Here is an 18,479-nt window from a genome sequence, read left to right as displayed (position 1 = left end):
GGAGGAAGTGTGACTCATCATAATAGTCACTGTTCTACATTCTTTCATTGGGGCTAACTTCTAGTGACAATCCTATCCTGGGGACCGGCTGGAAACCCCCTGAGGACCCCTGGAGGTCCCCGGTCCCCACTGTGAGAACCACTGCTCAAAAGGTTATAATAAAGTGGTGTGTTTGGTCTAGTTATGCTGCCTCTGGTTACATCCTCTTGAAGTTGGCAGGCGTAGCATTTTAAAAAGTGCATTATCTTCATCAATTCATGTAATATTTTCTATGCAAAATCAAACTAACTAGTAACTGCTTAAGATAAATGCGGTGGAGTAAAAAGTACAATATTTCCCATGAAATGTTGTCGATAAAAAGAAATAAAAGTAACTTTTTTTTAGACACTTTTTCTCCCCATTTTCTCTCATCCCAATTTCGTATTTCCAATTCTCCCCTCCCCTGTCTTGAACGTTGCTAGACTATGCCTCCCACTGGTCGGCTGTAGTGAGGATAGAAGCCTTGCATCATGTGTCCCCTCCGGTACACAAGGAGGCAGCCTGTCGCATTTTTTCACCGCAGCAACTCGAACTCTCAGTGGCGAGGAGTAACGCGTGGGAGGCTCACGCTGCCCCCGACACTTCCTGTTTCCGCCGTACCGGAGGTCACCCAACCGACCTGTAGGAGTCGCTGTCCACAACGTCCAATCCCCCCCCCTGCCGGCTTTCCCACCCTCTAACACTGCCAATTGTGTTAGTATGACGGCCGGCCAAGCCGGTAGCAACACAGAGAGCTGGGCTCGATACCAGCATCTCCTGCGTTAGTGGCGAGCGCCTTGCCCACTGCGCCACTCAGCCGCCCAAATACAAGTTACTTTCAGCTACTGCTGTATATAGACGTACAAGTGATGTGATCTGACCTGCCCGACTAGGAGCATGGGATGGGGGACTTGACCCCTCCTCCCATACGTTGCATTTTGATGTGGATGTGAAGGAACATAATTGCAGGAACAACTCGTATTAATCTCACAATTCAAAAACGGGTAAACGTCACCAGAGGGAACAAGTCAAAGAGCGAACACCTCATTAGGCAAAGTATCTGGAACAAACCACACAGACACCTCAGGTACACGGAGAGCACGTGTCATCATCAGTATGTGAGGCTCAGGCTACTACTACTGTACATTTCAGAGCTACATTCGTAACACAAGCAACTACTCTCGACAACATTTAACTCCTAGAACTATAAGAAGAGGATGATGGGTCACACACACACAACTCTTTAACATTCTTCTCATCATCCCAGGTTAAGATGGTCCTAACAACAACGCTATACCACCAGGAACCGACCGACTGAAACATCACTCTCCCTCTTTCTACTCGGACTCACCTCCATCGTGAGCTTCTAGACGCGGGCCGGTTCAGAGCCTCGACCGCACACACACCGCCACCTCTCTCCGTCCTCAAACCACACGGCGAGCCATTCCCTTCTTCAGGCCGCCATGAAAACAAAGCATCCCAAAGCCTGGCTCTGACGGCTCTGCCTCGAGCGCTGCTCTGCTCTGCCGCCGCCCCCCCCCTAGCCGCTTAAAACGCACAGAAACCAAATACTTCACTATCCGAGCGAGTGTTTGTCAAGAGAGAGAGAGAGCGGAGGTTAACCGCTCTCCTCATTCTGCCAGCTCCACATGGAAATGCACGGGGGAAAAAACTGGGGGAGAAATGGGGCAATTAGTGAACAACAGACAGCCGTCTTATTCAGTCAAGGCTGTAGAAGCCACAGGTCTGTGCAGCTACCGTGTGCATAATGAGAGAGAGAGAGAGAGAGAGAGAGAGAGAGGTACAAAAGACTAGCGGATGTAATCTATATGGGGCTATGGAGTTGTTTACTGTGTGTGTGTGTGTGTGTGTGTGTGTGTGTGTGTGTGTGTGTGTGTGTGTGTGTGTGTGTGTGTGTGTGTGTGTGTGTGTGTGTGTGTGTGTGTGTGTGTGTGTGCATGCCTGCATGTCCTTACAATCATGTGATTGTTGAATGTCTGAAATACTTGAATCTCATGTGTATGTTAGTGTGTGTGTAATACTGTGTATACAGAGTGTGTGTGTGCGTGTGTGTGTGTGTGTGCGCGTGTGCATGGCTTGCGTTAAGGGGGAGAGTGTTCTGCCGTCTACATAATGAACCGGCGGGTCCTGCCGATGGATAAAGAGAGCTTAGAGAATAGACTAATCAGACCTGGACATAAGGAGCGTATTAAAACTTGATGAGACAACGGCCTGACGCAGCTACTAAGCTTCTAATTCGCCGGTGGATCAGGCCTGAGCTCGGGCTGGGCGGGCCAATAATAGTCCAGTTTCAATTTCAATTATGATTTTTTTTGGCTTCGAAATTTTTTCGAGATTAAACGATTATTGTACCGCGCATGGTGTGTTGCTCTCATTTAGTATTGTGTTGCAAATGCAGCGCACCCTTCCTTCACAACAGTGTGTGGCATTGTTCGTCAAATAGTGTTGAACTTGAGTGTTACACTCTGAGACCATAGTAGTAGAGACATAATTAGCATGATAGCTAGTAGTATACAGATAGTAGGGGTGGGGGGGGGGAATCGATACGTAGTAGTATCGCAATACTTTGCGTGGCGATACTGTATCGATACAGGGACGCCAAGTATCGATATTTAATTATTCATGAAAAAATATTTGTATAAGGAAGTTGCATTGTTCATTTCAATACCTGTAATAGTACAGTAGTCCACACACACATGTGCATTCAGTTAAGTTGGAATATGACTGTAATACAAACAGTTCAGTTTGTCAGGTACATGCAACACAGATTACAGTGTTTACATCTGTCTGCTTGAGAAAATACCATGTTCTGCAATAAAAATTATTGAAGTGAGATGAACAGACTGAACTTTATTTTATTAGATAAAACATGTTGACAAAGTTTTACTTTGCAGTTGAAAAAAGGTAATAAATTTAATTTGATCCAAAAAAATATATATATACCGGTATATAATATATATCAATATCGCAATACTCAGCGTATCGCGATATATTTAGTATCGCGATACTATCGTATCGTGACGCAAGTATTGCGATAGTATCGTATCGTGAGGTCTCTGGCGATTACCACCCCTAACGGATAGTACATAGGACGGCATAGTACATAGTGGTAAGATACATAATAGTAAGAAGACAGTAAGAAGGTTTTTTAAATTTCAGATATTGATTGAAGAGGTGCTTTTTTAGTCAACGGTGAAACATTGGGTGGGTTTACTTTCAGCTGTCCCGACTGTGGTGGGATGTGCATTCCACCATCGTGGAGCGAGGACTGAGAATAGCCTGCTTTGCTTTGATGACCCAAGGAGCCCGAATAAGAGCTGGTTTCAGGCGGCCAGAGAATGCAGAGCGCAGGGGTCTTGGGGGTGTGTAGTTAGTTAGAGACCATTTTGACCGGAGGTAGGAGGGAGGGGGAGGTGATATGAGGGGAGGGGGTGGTAAATATTATAAATTAGATCATTAGACAGACTAAATTTCGATGTAGTGTGGAAGGTCATACAGACATGCATGGTACGCAGGGACTACAGATGAAAACTAGCTCTGAAGATGTTGATTAATGTGCACTGTCCCTGGGTAAAAAAAATAATAATAATCTTAATCTTAGTCAAATGTTAGATCACCCCAGCTGATGGGATGCCATATAATATACACTATATACCGTATCAGCTCGAATGATTATTACACAATTACTGGATTTGTTTTAAAGATCCAATCTTGTTTTTATAAAGAAAATATGACTGCACTATCTGAGCAGAATGTACCTAATAGGCTACCAACACATTTGTATTAATGAGTTATTTGAATAAAAAAAAAATTATTTAACTGTAGCCTACTGGTACATTATATGAAAAATAGAACCATAGGTAATATTTAAATTGCACTCTGCCTCATTGACCATGATGATTAATGTGAATTCTAACTCCTCCTCAGTGCCGACTCGTTAACTTGACCTCACACTTTCAACCCCTCTGACATCACCATCTTTTGAAGGCCGTTAGTGGGCTCAGTCGGCTACTGTGAAACCAATGGTACCACACACTTAGCATCACAAAGAATCCATTCATGCCAAACACCACCAAAACTACAGTAGCTCACAAGTAAAAGGGGTTATACATCACTTTCTGTCACCGCAACCCTCTAAATCTACATTCACACTGCAGGCGAAAGTGACACTTTTGAGGGGATGTATCATAACCGTGTTTGAAAGCTGTGTTAGAAAGCATATTGAAAGAAGAAATGGCTCTTTCACCTCCTCCTCACCCCCGTTATCATCTGCTTACGAATTAGCTGGCCTCCACTGCACATCAACTTATAAATTAAACCATAAACTGTGACTTTCCATGTAATGTGAACAGTCAAAACAAAGAAATCTGATCTGAGCAATACATCAGAATTGAGCACTAAGGCTTGCAGTGTGAACGTAGACCCCAAATATAAAACGTCTTAATATAACACTGTGTCCAGGTATGTGGCAAAAAACACAGCCTTAGGCCCATATTTGGGACAATACGGTATTAGGAGATATACAATAGGCTAAATAATATTGATATACTGCCCAGCCCTATTGCAAGGTAAACTAATCAAATGTGCCTTGATGAAAACACTTGAGGCTGTCAGGGGTTGATCTTCACATTAATCACCTACTACAACAATAAACCTTCCTTGTAGGGCTACATCTCGATATAGTACAATTTCTGTAAATTCAATAAAAAAAACATTTGTCTACACAAAATAACCACATACATACTTCATGACTACTTTTTGAAAATGTAGTTTCATGTGAACTAAATACAAATGAAAGGCATGCACGCACACACACACCCACACACACACACACACACACACACACACACACAGAAAACATCTCTCCCCTCAGCATCTCTTTCTGCCAGAGCTTTCACTTTGTCTTGCATAAAACCAATAATTTCTAGATTTTATTTCAGAGTAGGTATGATGAAATAAGCAATAATCCATTTAATGAAGTAAGATTGGATGCAACTGAATAATACCATGGCTAGAGTCGGGTGAAAACGGATTCGTTTTTAAAAGCGAAAGTAAATAAAAGCATAAAGCAACAACTGAAGGCTAAATATTGGGTCCTCCTCCGATGGTCCAAGAAAACAGATTGATTAAGCAAAATACTGACGTAAAGCAATTCACAGATGCTTTTTTGCCACAACAGCGCTAGAGGAAAATATCTACTGATCGACGCACGAGATATATAGTCATATTTAACAGCCCTACTTGGATGTTTCCCCCAACAAATAAACCTGTTTCTTTCCAGTCGTTTCACATTCACGACAGTTCAAGATCCCAACGTCATGTGATAAACATTCATCCACGTTCACATCTGAGCAGTAAATGTCATGTGTCAACCTGTACCAAACTCCTCCGTGGTAAACAGGATGGGCTTAAACACGCAGTAGAGAGACAGCATTTTAATTATTATCTCAGCTCAATAAAGTCAACTGACATTTACATTTTACATTTAGCTGATGCTTTTAACCAAAGCAACTTGACAAATTGACAAACTGACAGTTGGCTACGCCAAGCCTGCACTAGAAGTGTCCACTTAGCCTTCACCTTCACCGCTGGAGATAAATCAGTCATCGTGGCTGGCTATGTGAATACCAATGACATGACTTAGAGACCACTGATGTACGATGGTTAATCACTAACTTGACACGATCCACCTGTGGGTATAGATTTTGTCCGTCCCCCGTCCAGACAAAGCCTTTCCCTGTGTTGATCTTTTTGAAGAAAATCAATTGTGAACATTCTCGCACACATGAACCGATCCACAAAGCTTTCCCCCCCCCACTCTTTAAGTCCAAACTAGGCGTACCGGCCGTTGACTACATTTCAAGTCGCAGAAGAAGGTTAAATGGAAGACACTCACAAAGTCGTCATCCCCGTCCTCAGGATGAACACACTGCAGCATGCCTTTAGAATTGTGGCGAGGACGACGACGTCGTCAGCAGAGGAGATACAAGCAATGCTGCTCAACTGGCTTTTTAGTACTGTGCCATCTCCCTCCACAGAAACCACCCGCCCCCACCTCCCCCACCCCCCCAGCCCACACACCCCACACACAACAACGATCCTAATGATAATAATGAACAAGGAATTCATAGTTATTCCATCGCAGACATCTTGCAATGAATGAATGAATGAATGAAAACTTTATTTAACAGATTGCAGAATGGGTACAATACAGTACGGCTCAATACACACAATTGTTATTAAGGGGGATGCAGACCAGAGCAAGACGGTTGTCTTGTTTACATCAGGGTCCCCCTGCATTTTCAATTCATAGACGAAATCGACAAACGATTACACAATTGAATGACAACCAGAGATGGGCCAATGAGCGAGCTGTGGCACTGCGCCATATTGTAGGGCAAAAAAAAAAACATCATCAGAATATTAATATATCCTTTTTTTGGCCTATAGGTACATGTTTGGTTGTAACTTGTAAGCAGATCACTTTTACGTCAGTAGGGTTAAGACTATATATACGTGTGTGTGTGTGTGTGTGTGTGTGTGTGTCACTCACCTGTGCCTCCAGCATGTCTCCTCGGTGCATCATGCTGCCCAGTGGTCTGTCCTCCGTGCTGTTGGTGCGTCTGATGGACAGGCTGTGGGCCTTGCGCTTCTGCTTGGGGTGACGCGCAGCGCCGCTGCTGCCGCTCTCCACGGGCATGCCTCCTCCTCCTCCTCCTCCTCTTCCTCACCTCCTACCTGACAGCCCGTCTGCTGGGCAAACAGAAGGCCGTGCAAGGCTGGTTGGTTTTACTAACACCTGTGTTAAAAAGGAACGTCAGTTTATGTTTGGTTAACAGTCAAAAGGACAAAACGGCTAGGCGCAGCACTATACAGTTGTCCGATACGCATCAATATACTTGTTTGTACTTCCGACTGGGTTACTGTACAAAGTACAGCATCACGTGTGGTTATTATGTATGGCATGATGTTCCCATGTTGCAACAAAAATCATGGCCGACTGAGAGAAAAAAAAGAACTTGTCAGGTGACTTGACATTTGAACGGTCAAAAACTAAACGTCGCACATAAATAATTCGAGCCTTACATTAAATCATTAATCATTAAAACGGGTGTAGCCTAGACGTGCATATCAATCACTATGCTATGCACTAGGCTGTATATATCGTTACTCACTTCTGCAGGGCAATGCTCTCTGAAATGATAAGCGGTTGCTTCAGTTTTAACATGGAGGTGGGATATAAATATATCACCTTCTCTGCAGCAGCTCCCAACGTTCAACACACAACAGCTCCATATGTTATATGGTGGATGGTATTAATAACTGGTCGGATTTGAGACTGACATAATGAAAAACGACCTAGGTATATATCACTACTCATTATGTGTTTGTTAGTGTGTGTATTTCACCGTGCACGTCAACAACACTATGTTCAAGACTACACCAAGTTATTATTATTATTATATTTTTGTTAGCATAATTTTTGTTTGACACATCATTATATTTTTCCTGTGCGCCGACTTCCGCGTCACGTGGACCGCGTTCGCGGTGTTAAACCAATGAGATGTCCGTGCCTAGCGAGCCAACGCTACGTGAACCCAGACACTTCCGGTATTTTGAACTCACGAGCTCCATGTAACACGGAAGTGCAGTGGTCAATGGTAAACGTCAGCGTCGGGAGGTGACGAATAGCAGTGACGAGTGTCGCGCTCCTCAAAGAAACGTCGTGCAGGAAAGGTAAAAAATGAGTGAGAAATAGTGGTTTTATCTACCTGGAGCACGGATAATCATTTGTAAGTAATCACGGCTTCTTATCGTTCTATCTGTGGGTGGTGTTCTTCGTGGAATAGTGTGTATAAAAGCCAGGTCCGGCGCCTCTTTACGGAGCCTGGGAGGTGCAAGTGGTGCAGTGGTCTGATGGCGTGTTGACATGCAGCGCAACCTTCACGTAAAAGGCGAAATGGAGTCGACTGCTTGGAACGGAGGGCAGTAGCTACTCCCATTTCCAATACCTTCTCATAGATTTTTGCCACTAGTGGGACTTTGATTGATTGAAAACTTTATTAACAGATTGCAGAATGGGTACAATACAGTACAGCTCAATACACAGTGACACAATTGTTAAGGGGATGCAGACCAGAGAAAGACTTTCGTCTTGTTTACATCAGGGTCCCATTTTCACTATGAATTGAAAATGGGGGACCCTGATGTAAACAAGACAAAGGTCTTTCTCTGGTCTGCATCCCCTTAACAATTGTGTGTATTGAGCCGTACTGTATTGTACCCATTCTGCAATCTGTTAAATAAAGTTTTCATTCATTCATCCCCATTTTCAATTCATCATAAGTATATGACATACATGACATACAGATAGGCAGTACTGCTACATCTAGACATTTATGACCTACCAGATCTACAAATATACAGTACTGTTGTACTGTTAGTACAAAAAGAGTCTAAAAAGAGTATATACATTTGAGGGGGAAGAAACTGTACATAGCAGGGGGTTGGGTTTGGACATTTACAGGGGCCAGTTTTGAATTGCAGTCTCCCGTAGGTGCTCTTTGAGAGAGAGTAGAAAGATACCTCAATAAAAGAATAGGCCACTCTGGTAGAAGTCGTCTATTCCGGGCGGTTTGGATGGCGTAGCGGAGATTGCGCTCGTCACCAATGCAAGAGGCTGCGGTCTCGACTCCCGGAGTCAGCATTGCCTTGCGGCTTGGGCCGATCGCCATACTAACTCGTTTGGCTGAGTTAGCGGGAGGGAAGTCGAGGGTGGTAAATCTGGCGTTGTGGACAGCGACGCCTACAGGTCAGGTCTGGGCGCCTGCTCAGCGAAAGGCAGGAAATAGTGAAGGCAGTGTGACCTCCCACGCGTTACGCTTCACCAATGAGAGTCCTCGCTGCCAGGTGAAAAGAGAGCCGCTGGCTGTCTCCACATGTGTCGGAGGAAGCATGTGGTGGACTTCAGGGTTCCCTTGTACCGACCAGTAGGAGGAACATGCGCACAACAACCAGGTAGGGGAGGGGGGGAATTGGCATAATGACTAAATTGGGATGGGGGAGAAAAATAGAAAAATCAGGTGGAGAAAAGGAGGATAAAAAAAAGTTGTCTATTCCCTTACAAAAAAGTATTATATTTATAGTTAAAGGTGCTATAGATAGAAATAATAATAAAAAATATATAATACATCCACATAGCGTTTAGAAAGGTGTGGAATAAAAGTATTGCTTGCCCCCCCCCCCAAATTGTTTACATGTTGATGTTGCGTGCATGTATCCCCATATATTTCCCCATATGGAATGCACCATATTTTTTTTTTTACTTCAGTTTTACCTTGGCACCGGTCGTTGTATAAATAATTTACCATGGTACATGGTTAAGTCATGCATCACCATAATGCCACTTAATAATACCATGGTATAATCCAATTTAAACCACGATACAGATGGTATTTCTATTATTTTCTTTGGGGGTTGCACTCAAATCCACGGGGTGCATCATGCGATCCACCATGATCGGCTCCAGTCCGGTCTTTCCCAGCAGCCCACACCTCCAGCCTGTGTGATTGGTCGCGTGTTTCTGGTCAGGCGATGGTGCGGCTCTGGTGGGCGGCGCTCCGGACGGTGTCCTGCGAGGGACGGGCTTTGTTGAAAACAAACGCACCGGTGTCAAGTGGAGGTATAGGCGCAAGGAGTCCACTGTTACACCCACCACCACGCACATCTATTCAGTGGAGAAATCTATCAAGGTAGGTCGCTTATTGATGTATGTAATTGTTAACTTATAGTTTCAGTTTTCAGGTTAAACAACAAAGCTAAATAATAAACCTAAGCCTCTTTATCCATAAGCTGCACCGACCACTCCAGTCTGTGCTATTGATAGACATGCGTTTAGAGACAACTTGGATTTATGGTTCTGTCAATATGAACTACCATATTCTCAAATAGATAGTCCAGCCTACTCGTTGTTGTCTTGTGTATTTGTCTCATTATGTACTGTCCATTAGCTTTTATATTCCTATATTAAAATAAAGGGCCAGTTCACCCATAACAAAAAAAGAAAATTGTCCCCTTACCCGGAGTGAATGAATGAATGAGAACTTTATTTAACAGATTGCAGAATGGGTACAATACAGTACGAAATACGAAAAAAAAACTCAGTACTGTCTATCCATCCAGATACTTTCAGTGTGACTTGATGCGTTTGAGATATCTGTTGTAGAGTTTGTTCGTAGAGATATCTGTCATAGAGATATCTGTCATAGAGATGTCTGCCGTCACTCAAATACAATGCAGCTGAATGGCACTCGGTTTGTGACGTCTCAAAGCACCAAACATTAATTTTTTACTTAAATATTGACAGTTACTCAAGATAATCCACAGACCTTGTGAACAGTTTCAGTTAGTAAGTACATCCACCATATTATTATTTCTGGAAAAAGACATTGCTTATGAGTTTTTAATATACAGTGTGTATAATAGTGTCATTCAGCTCCATTATATTTGAGTGATGGCAGATATCTTTACAGCAGTCACATCAATCTGGATGGATACACACTTTAGATACTTAAGTGAAAGTATGCGTACCGTCTCAAAATCGTACTCAAGTAAAAAGTCAAGAGTATCTGGCTAAAAACACACTTGAGTAAAAGTCAAAAAGTTTCTACTTTGAAATGTACTTAAGTACTAAAAAGTAAAAACGTATTTGCAAGGGATAGACCAGGGGTCTGAGAGTCTCAAACTCATTCCATCGTTGACCAAGTTTTCATTTTAACTATACATTGCACCCGGTGAGTTAGTTGAAGAGGTGAGCCAATTAGTGAAATCATCAGCTGGTGTTTAGGCAAGGCTGGAATGAAACCAAGCATACACTCACGCAAGGACCAATCAGCATGGGTATGGGCGGGTTAATGTTCCATTGATGGGAATTTGATTGGCTGTTTTAAAATTAAGTGCGCCCGCAGGATTAATAAATTGTTAACGTTAGTTCGGCCAGAGAAACAAATATACTAATTAAAATAGTTGGACCTGTGAGATTTGTACTTTGTACTTTGTAGGTCTGCATTTTTAATGTAAGGAGTAAAGTGTTTATTTTTTCTCTGAAATGTAATTGATTAAAAGTACAAGTATACAAACCTAATAATACTCAAGTAAAGTACAAATCCCTAAAAACAGTACTTAAGTATTGTACCGAAGTACAATTACTCAAGTACTTTACACCCCTGTTTAGATGGTAAGAGGAACATATTTTTTTCTTTTTTTGGGTGAACTTCCCTCTTTTAAACGTGTTGTGTAGACATCAACGTTTGACTGACGTGTACCGTCTTAATTATTCCAGTGGATCCAGTAGAGGGCTGCAGTTCAAGGCCAGAATGCCTGAAATCAACACGGATAACCTGGATGAGAAGCAGGTGCAGCTGCTGTCCGAGATGTGTATCCTCATCGATGAAGACGACCAGAAGATCGGAGCGGACACCAAGAAAAACTGTCACCTGAACGCCAATATCGATAAAGGTGAACTACTGACATTCCCTTTTGCATTATTGATTTACCCAGGGTAGGTTCTCTGAGCACAAAGGGTCTTTTTCAGCAATGACCTGCTTCCATTCACACCCGGGAGCTGCCCAGTACAACCACAGTCTGACACTGGTGACTGCTACATTTGCTTTTTGTTTTAGAACAGTCATTTTTGCAAGTTGATTGAAGGAGCATTGTGCAAGACGAGGAATAATGTTTAGTTTTTTTGCATAACCTTTTATTTTTTGTATCCAATTAAGTAATAATCGACAGATTAATCTATTATCAAAATAGTTTTTAGTTGTAGCCCTAATACTAAATGAGACTTCTTTAATCCTACTGTTTATAAGATAAGATATTCTTTTACTGATCCCCTTGGGTAAATCCAAGTGTCATTGCAGTACAGGGGGGGGGGGGGGGTACAGGGTAGTAGGAAGACAATAAATACAGGTAATAATTTTTTTTGAATATGAATAAAAGTAAACGGTAGACAGAAATATGCCTCTGTAGCATGATGATGATATGAACATGATGTGACTCTCGTCTCTGTGTTGCCAGGTTTACTACATCGAGCGTTCAGTGTCTTCATCTTCAACAGTGATGAGAAGCTACTGTTGCAACAGAGGTCTGACGCCAAGATCACATTTCCAGGTGAGTGGCTGAACCTTGACCCTTTCGGTTTACTCCTGGCCAGAAACGGTGCCTGTCTGTAAAACATGTATTGATGGGCAACCCATCTTCAGAGGAGAGGAAATATTACGGCAATCATTAACCCTTTCTCTACCACACTACAGAAGGTTAACCCTTTACTATCACACTACAGACGGTTATCCTTCTGTAGAGTCACAGTGAAAGGGTTAACCATTTGGTAGTGAAAGGGTTCATCAATAAACAACATTGACCCCCCATTTTTCTGTGTGTGTGCGTGCACATGTTCATAGGCTGTTATACCAACACATGCTGCAGTCATCCACTACACACAGCCAGTGAGATGGAGGAGAAGGATATTCTAGGAGTGAGGAGAGCCGCTCAAAGGAGGCTCAAGGCTGAGCTAGGAATCCCCATGGAACAGGTGTGTAGTGTGTGTGTGTGTGTCTGTGTGTGTGTGTGTGTGTGTACTTGCTTGTCTTCACATCAGCCTGGCCGCTCGAAAACTCACAAAACGGACACATTACTCAACAACACACTGCTACTATCAAATACTAATCAAGACATACTGTATATAGTGACAATAAACAACATCTTTATTGTTTTACCATTGCAGCATAACTGTGTTTGATTGTACAAAGACGTGTATCAATTGAGGGATTCGGCGGAGTTCTAGCACACTTGTTTCTCAGTCTCACAGTACGTTCAGAAACTGCGTCGGTTTGACCGTTGATAACCAGCAAAACTGGTGTGAAGACATGCTAGCGCCTTTGGCTTCAGTAACATTGTTGACACTAAATATAACCTATTCATTATCTATAGGCTACATTAGCATTCATAGCTGTCTATTTCATATTCATTTAGAAGATATGCCTGTATTTGTTGCAATCACGTCTGGTGAATTTTGTGCTAGGGATGCTCGATATTGGCTTTTTTACCGATACCGATATTGTCCAACTCTTAATTACATATCTCTTGTTGTGGAATTAACACAACATTATGCATACTTTTGACAATAAATAAAATCAGAATTTGTTCTTACTTGCTTGCCTGGGTAAATAAAGGTTATAGAAATGTAAAAAAAAAAATAGATACAGATATTTTCCGATATCGCATTTTAATGCCAATATCAGTAGGCCGATAATATCGGACATCCCTAGACAGAACATTTTCAACCCGAGAGTGAAGCTGTGTCTGTTGTTCGACTCTGTTCAGCCAAATAGTTGGCTGGAGAGAAATGCTGGCCTGGTACACAACAACATGAGGATCCAACTGATGGTCCTCCCCGTGGTTCCACAGGTGACGCCAGATGAGATGACTTACCTGACGAGGATCCACTACAAGGCCCAGTCGGACGGCGTGTGGGGGGAGCACGAGATCGATTACATCATCTTCATGCAGAAGGTATAGTACTGTGTGTGTGTATTTGTTTGGTTTGCATGCCCCCTGCACAGCGAGGGAGGGAGATGGCGAGGGTAGTGTGACCTCCCACACGTTACACCTCGCCAATGAGAGTCCGCGCTGGCAGGGGGCTCTCTCTCTCTCTCCCTCTCCCTCTCCCTCTCTCTCTCTCTCTCATTTGTACATTTGTAGTTTGCAGTTGTATGTAGATGATTTCAGGGCTTCAAATCCCCCACCTGTCACTAAAGCAACACCCAGTCCCCAGACCCCTCCCCCACCTGTCTCTGACTAGAGTCACAGACTTCAGGGCTCCCTAGACCGACCAGTGGGGGGCACATGCGAGCAACGACCGGGAGGGGGGAATTGACATAACGACTAAATTGGGATGGGAGAAAAACACAGAAAAACAGGAGGAGAAAAAGTGGATCAATAAAAAAAATAAAGGTGTACCAGTGTACTTTTATTTACTTTTGAGTTTTTTCTTATTCTCACCATAGCCTACAGAAAGACCAAAACATACAATGCATTTCTCCTACTTACAAGTGTGGTCCATCCAGCCAACGCCAGATTATAGCTCCTATCCAGAAGTCCTAGAACTCCCTTGTTGTCCAAAAGCTGTCACAGAACCATACCGTTTGTTATGCTGACTGAGATAATAATAATAATAATAATAGATCAAATTTATATAGCGCCTTTCATAGAACCCAAGGTCGCTTAATAGTCAAGATAGATAGTAAACAGGACGGCTCTGTGACTTGTTTTAAACCGTTTCTTGACAACAATGGAGTTCTATGACTTCTGGTGAAGAGCTATAATCTGGTGTTTGCCGGATGAAGTAGCAGAAACACATTGTATGTTTTGTCTTTCTGTAGGCTAGGTTGACAATAACAAAAGTACATTTTATTACACCGGCCTTGTTATCCTATGAATTGAATGAAATGGGTGTATTAAAAAAAAAAGAAGAAAAAAAAGTCTTCTCTGGTATCTTGAAGGACGTGGAGGTGGACCCGGACCCCAACGAGATCAAGACCCACTGCTACGTCACCCAGGAGGAGCTGAAGGAGATGCTGGCGAAGGGCAAGCGCGGCGAGCTGCTGATCACGCCCTGGTTCAGCCTGATCGCCGAGACCTTCCTCTTCCAGTGGTGGGACAACCTGCACAGCCTCAAGCAGTTCATGGACCACGACCACATCCACCGCATGTGAACCTGAACGGGGGTCGTCTGCATGTTCGATTGGACATTTTTGTCGCCCCCCCCCCCCCCCCCCCCCTGACTATTAAGCGACCTTGGGTTCTATGAAATGCAACCGATTTGAGTTGTTGGGGTCGGGGGGGGGGGATCCTTGACTACCTGTCCAGTCTAATCAGGACCAAGCGAATGTATAGAGGTAATTGTTCACCTGGATCTTTGGATCTATTGCTCTCGACGTAGGGTTTTCTTTACGTGTGTAGGCTGAATGGGGTTGAATAGGGAAAAGGTTGCTGCACGCCTCATCATAGCCTCGTTGCATAAATAGTTAATTTAAGCCGGCGTCCCGACACGGTATAGTCTTCATCAATAGGGCTGCTGCAATAACCAATCGTGTGAACGCGATTTATATGAGATAAAACGTTAATTAAATCGATCGTTGCTTTTGGTCGGGGTCATTACTTCGATTCGGATGAATCTGCATGATAAAAGAGCCTACGTTTCCCTGCAGGAGAGCTCACGGAGAGGTCACGGAGAGGTCACGGAGCGGTGAGACACCGCTTCAGTTTGCACGCAAACCCCGCCGATGCTCATTTCCCTTCAAAGTTGCAACTCAAAAGTTAGGAGTTGTGTACTTTTATATGATTCCTGAAACGGATAGAAAGACGGATCGTGGTTTAGAGTTTTAATCTATATCTCACAAGTCTCTTTTCTGATCTAATTAGATTTTTATTGTTAATAGCTCCATAATACCGTAAAGCCTATTTTGTATAGGAACTGTGTTAAGTGCCTGACTGTCACAGATGAGGCTATAAAGAACGTTGGGTACAAGTAGTGGTGTGATCATGTTTTAAGGACCTATCACTCTTTCATGATGCCACTGACGAGAAGCTGCATCTTATTAGTGTTTTACTCAATAAAGATTTATAAATCACTGGATTGTCTTCAATGTTGGTGGGTTTTTAAACGTTTTACTGCTGTTTGTAAGGGAGACTGATGCATGTATGGATTGGGATAGATTTAAATTAGTCCCAGTCATTTGACCTCACGTTAATGCAGTGCATGAAATTACTGAAAAGTTGTTGGTAAGAACCATTTGCATATCAGCACATTATCTATTGCAATGTGGACGGGTCCCAAAGAACACCATCATGATTTACAATGCAGCACTCTTCAGAGAGACCAACAATTTGACACCAGGCCATATTTCTTTCTTTCTCCACTTACACAGAGATTCATGTGGTGCCATACCCCTGCTTGGCCACTAGGGGTCAGCATAACGCCACTAACCCCTGCTTGGCCAGTTATAATTGTGTTGCCTTGGTTTGCTTACAAAGTGTGAGGTTCAGCTGGTGTGAAATACAGAAACCAAACGAGATGCCAGATCTTCAGCCTGTTATGTACATGTTACCACTGCAGGGCTGAGACGTCCCATGCCTCCTCTCTGGTAACAGCCAAACTATCACCTGTTATGATGAGCATGTTACCACTGCAGGGCTGAGAGGTTTCAAGTTTCAAGTTTCTTTAATAGTTGTCATACAGAAGTACAGAATACTTTTGTACAAAATGCTTCTTACTGTTGCGCTCCAGAGACTGTGCATGACAAGATAAGTATGAAATAAAAACATAGTAAAAATTAGAAGAAAAAAAAAAAAGAGGTCACAGTGTTCAGTTTAGACATATGTACAATGTTCGTAGACGTAGTTACCATACAATATACAATACTGTGCAGTGTACTAATATACAATACTATATAGTGCAAGGCATAAATGGACGAGGTGCAGTTTAGGTACAATTCACAGTAGGTGTACGAGTTGTAGTGCAAATCCTTTATCAATAAATATAAAGTGTAAGTGTGTTTGTGTGATCTAAAGTGTGGAGAGTGGGTGCTGCAGTGTGTTGTTTGTTTGAGTGAGTGTGTGTGTGCGTGTGGGTGTGTGTGCTGTGTGCATTTGATGGTTGTTGCATAGTGATTATTGTTCGTTTAGCGATTATTGTTCGTTTAGCAGCCTGATGGCCTGGGGATAGAAGCTCCTTCTGAGTCTTTCTGTGCTCGCCATAAGACTCCGGTATCGCTTGCCTGACGGCAGCAGTTCAAAGAGGCAGTTGTTCGGGTGGCTCGAGTCCTTAATAATTCTCTTAGCCTTCCCCTTGCACCGCTTGTTGTAAATGTTCTGGAGGGTGGGAAGCCCCCCTCTAATTGTGCGTTCGGCTGAACGTGTCACTCTTTGTAGTCTGCTACGGTCTTGTGCAGTGCTATTCCCAAACCAGGAGGTGATGTTGCCGGTCAGGATGCTCTCTATTGTACATGAGTAGAAGTTCCTAAGGATCTTCTGACTGACTTGGAACTTCCTTAGGCGCCTGAGGAAGTAGAGGCGTTGTCGTGCCTTCTTCACAACACTGTCAATGTGTGTGGTCCATGTCAAGTCCTCGGATATGTGGGCTCCGAGGTACTTGAAACTGTTCACTCTCTCAACTGGTGCCCCGTCGATGCTGAGGGGGCTGTAGTCCTTGACCCCCGACCTCCTGAAGTCCACAATCATCTCTTTTGTTTTGCTGACGTTCAGGGAGAGGCAGTTCTCCTGACACCACTGTGACAGGTTCTCTACCTCTTCCAGGTAGGCCCTTTCGTCGTTGGCAGAGATCAGGCCCACCACTACTGTGTCATCAGGTCCCACGGTTATAATATACGTTACAATAAATATAGGTAGCTGTCGCGTTCTTTAGATTGACCTTGAAGGATGAGGAGAGGGGTTTGGCAATCAAAGATTTATTACAGAGTGAATATTCAATATTACAGAGTATTTACACAAACCGCTGAGAGTGGACACAGGTTCTACTTAGCTCTGCAGGGCTCAGCAGGAGTGCGTCCAGCTCCCTCCATCACAGTGACTTTTATAACTTCTGGTTGGTGTTGGAGTGAATGAGGTGGCTCTCACCGACTATACATGGTGACAGTTAATTGGTTAAAATAGGTAAGATCTAGAATTAGTCAGTCTCCTGGGCCCAGGAGTTCAAAACTTTTAATCCCCATCTGATCGGATCCGATTTGGATTCATTCATTTCAACTCATTATAAATTGAAAATGGGGGACCCTGATGTAAACAAGACGAAAGTCTTTCTCTGGTCTGCATCCTCTTAACAATTGTGTGTATTGAGCTGTACTGTACTGTACCCATTCTGCAATCTGTTAATAAAAACGTTCAAGCAATCAAGCAATCAATAGGGATTACAAGTTTTGGACTCCTGGGCCCTGGTGGTTCAGAAGGACAGGCTGGGGTCATGGTGACACATAAGGCCTTTGCTTGTTTTAATACCATATAAGAACACATTTGAATGGTACACACACATTTGTAGATATTTGTCTATACATTCTTACAATAGATAAATGGATTGATTTCATATATATTATTCATTTACAGATCCATGTCATTGGCTCCTCTGGTCAGCCAAAACCGCCGTCTCATCAGTCCTTGGTCTGTGGTCCTGTGACTCTTAGCAACAGATGCACTGACTGGCCTTCCGGTCACAAATAGATCTTGACCACTACGGTGGCTACAGACACAGGCCGAGATTTACATGAAGACATGCTAATGAAAGACATGGATAAATGGATCTTAACCCACATAATACAAATGTAATCTGAATATAAATATAATACTAACAAATCTAAAGTGCAATT

At 43.1% G+C, this 18,479-nt stretch overlaps 2 protein-coding genes across 5 annotated transcripts in view; one reads left to right on the top strand and one right to left on the bottom strand.

Annotated features, from left to right (window-relative positions):
- wdr37 (WD repeat domain 37) overlaps positions 1 to 7,979 on the bottom strand; it is a gene marked incomplete at its 3' end in the record, with an annotated part of 29,804 nt that extends 21,825 nt beyond the window's left edge. Inside the window, exons 1-2 of the mRNA XM_084325753.1 lie at positions 7,812 to 7,979; positions 6,593 to 6,838 (exon numbers count right to left, since the gene is read on the bottom strand). Of these exons, the coding sequence (XP_084181879.1) occupies positions 6,593 to 6,739 (147 nt within the window). The 5' untranslated portion in view covers positions 6,740 to 6,838; positions 7,812 to 7,979. The remainder of the gene's footprint in view (positions 1 to 6,592; positions 6,839 to 7,811) is intronic.
- On the top strand, positions 7,708 to 15,731 carry idi1 (isopentenyl-diphosphate delta isomerase 1). 4 transcript variants are annotated; one of them, XM_084326144.1, is made up of 7 exons: positions 7,708 to 7,776; positions 9,631 to 9,791; positions 11,381 to 11,556; positions 12,118 to 12,210; positions 12,501 to 12,631; positions 13,507 to 13,611; positions 14,601 to 15,731. In XM_084326144.1, the coding sequence occupies exons 2-7, from the start codon at positions 9,634 to 9,636 to the stop codon at positions 14,811 to 14,813; spliced, it is 876 nt and encodes a 291-aa protein (XP_084182270.1). In that variant the 5' UTR covers positions 7,708 to 7,776; positions 9,631 to 9,633; the 3' UTR covers positions 14,814 to 15,731. The 4 variants fall into 4 exon arrangements, with proteins under 4 accessions (XP_084182270.1, XP_084182268.1, XP_084182269.1 ...); XM_084326142.1 differs by having other exon boundaries at positions 7,721 to 7,832; XM_084326143.1 differs by having other exon boundaries at positions 7,721 to 7,832; positions 9,569 to 9,791.
- Positions 15,732 to 18,479: the final 2,748 nt, after the last annotated feature.

Source organism: Notolepis coatsorum (genome assembly GCF_963971535.1).
Source record: "Notolepis coatsorum genome assembly, chromosome: 12".
Lineage (NCBI taxonomy): Eukaryota > Metazoa > Chordata > Actinopteri > Aulopiformes > Paralepididae > Notolepis > Notolepis coatsorum.
Note: the sequence above shows the minus strand (reverse complement) of the source record. Positions and strands in the feature narration are given on the sequence as shown.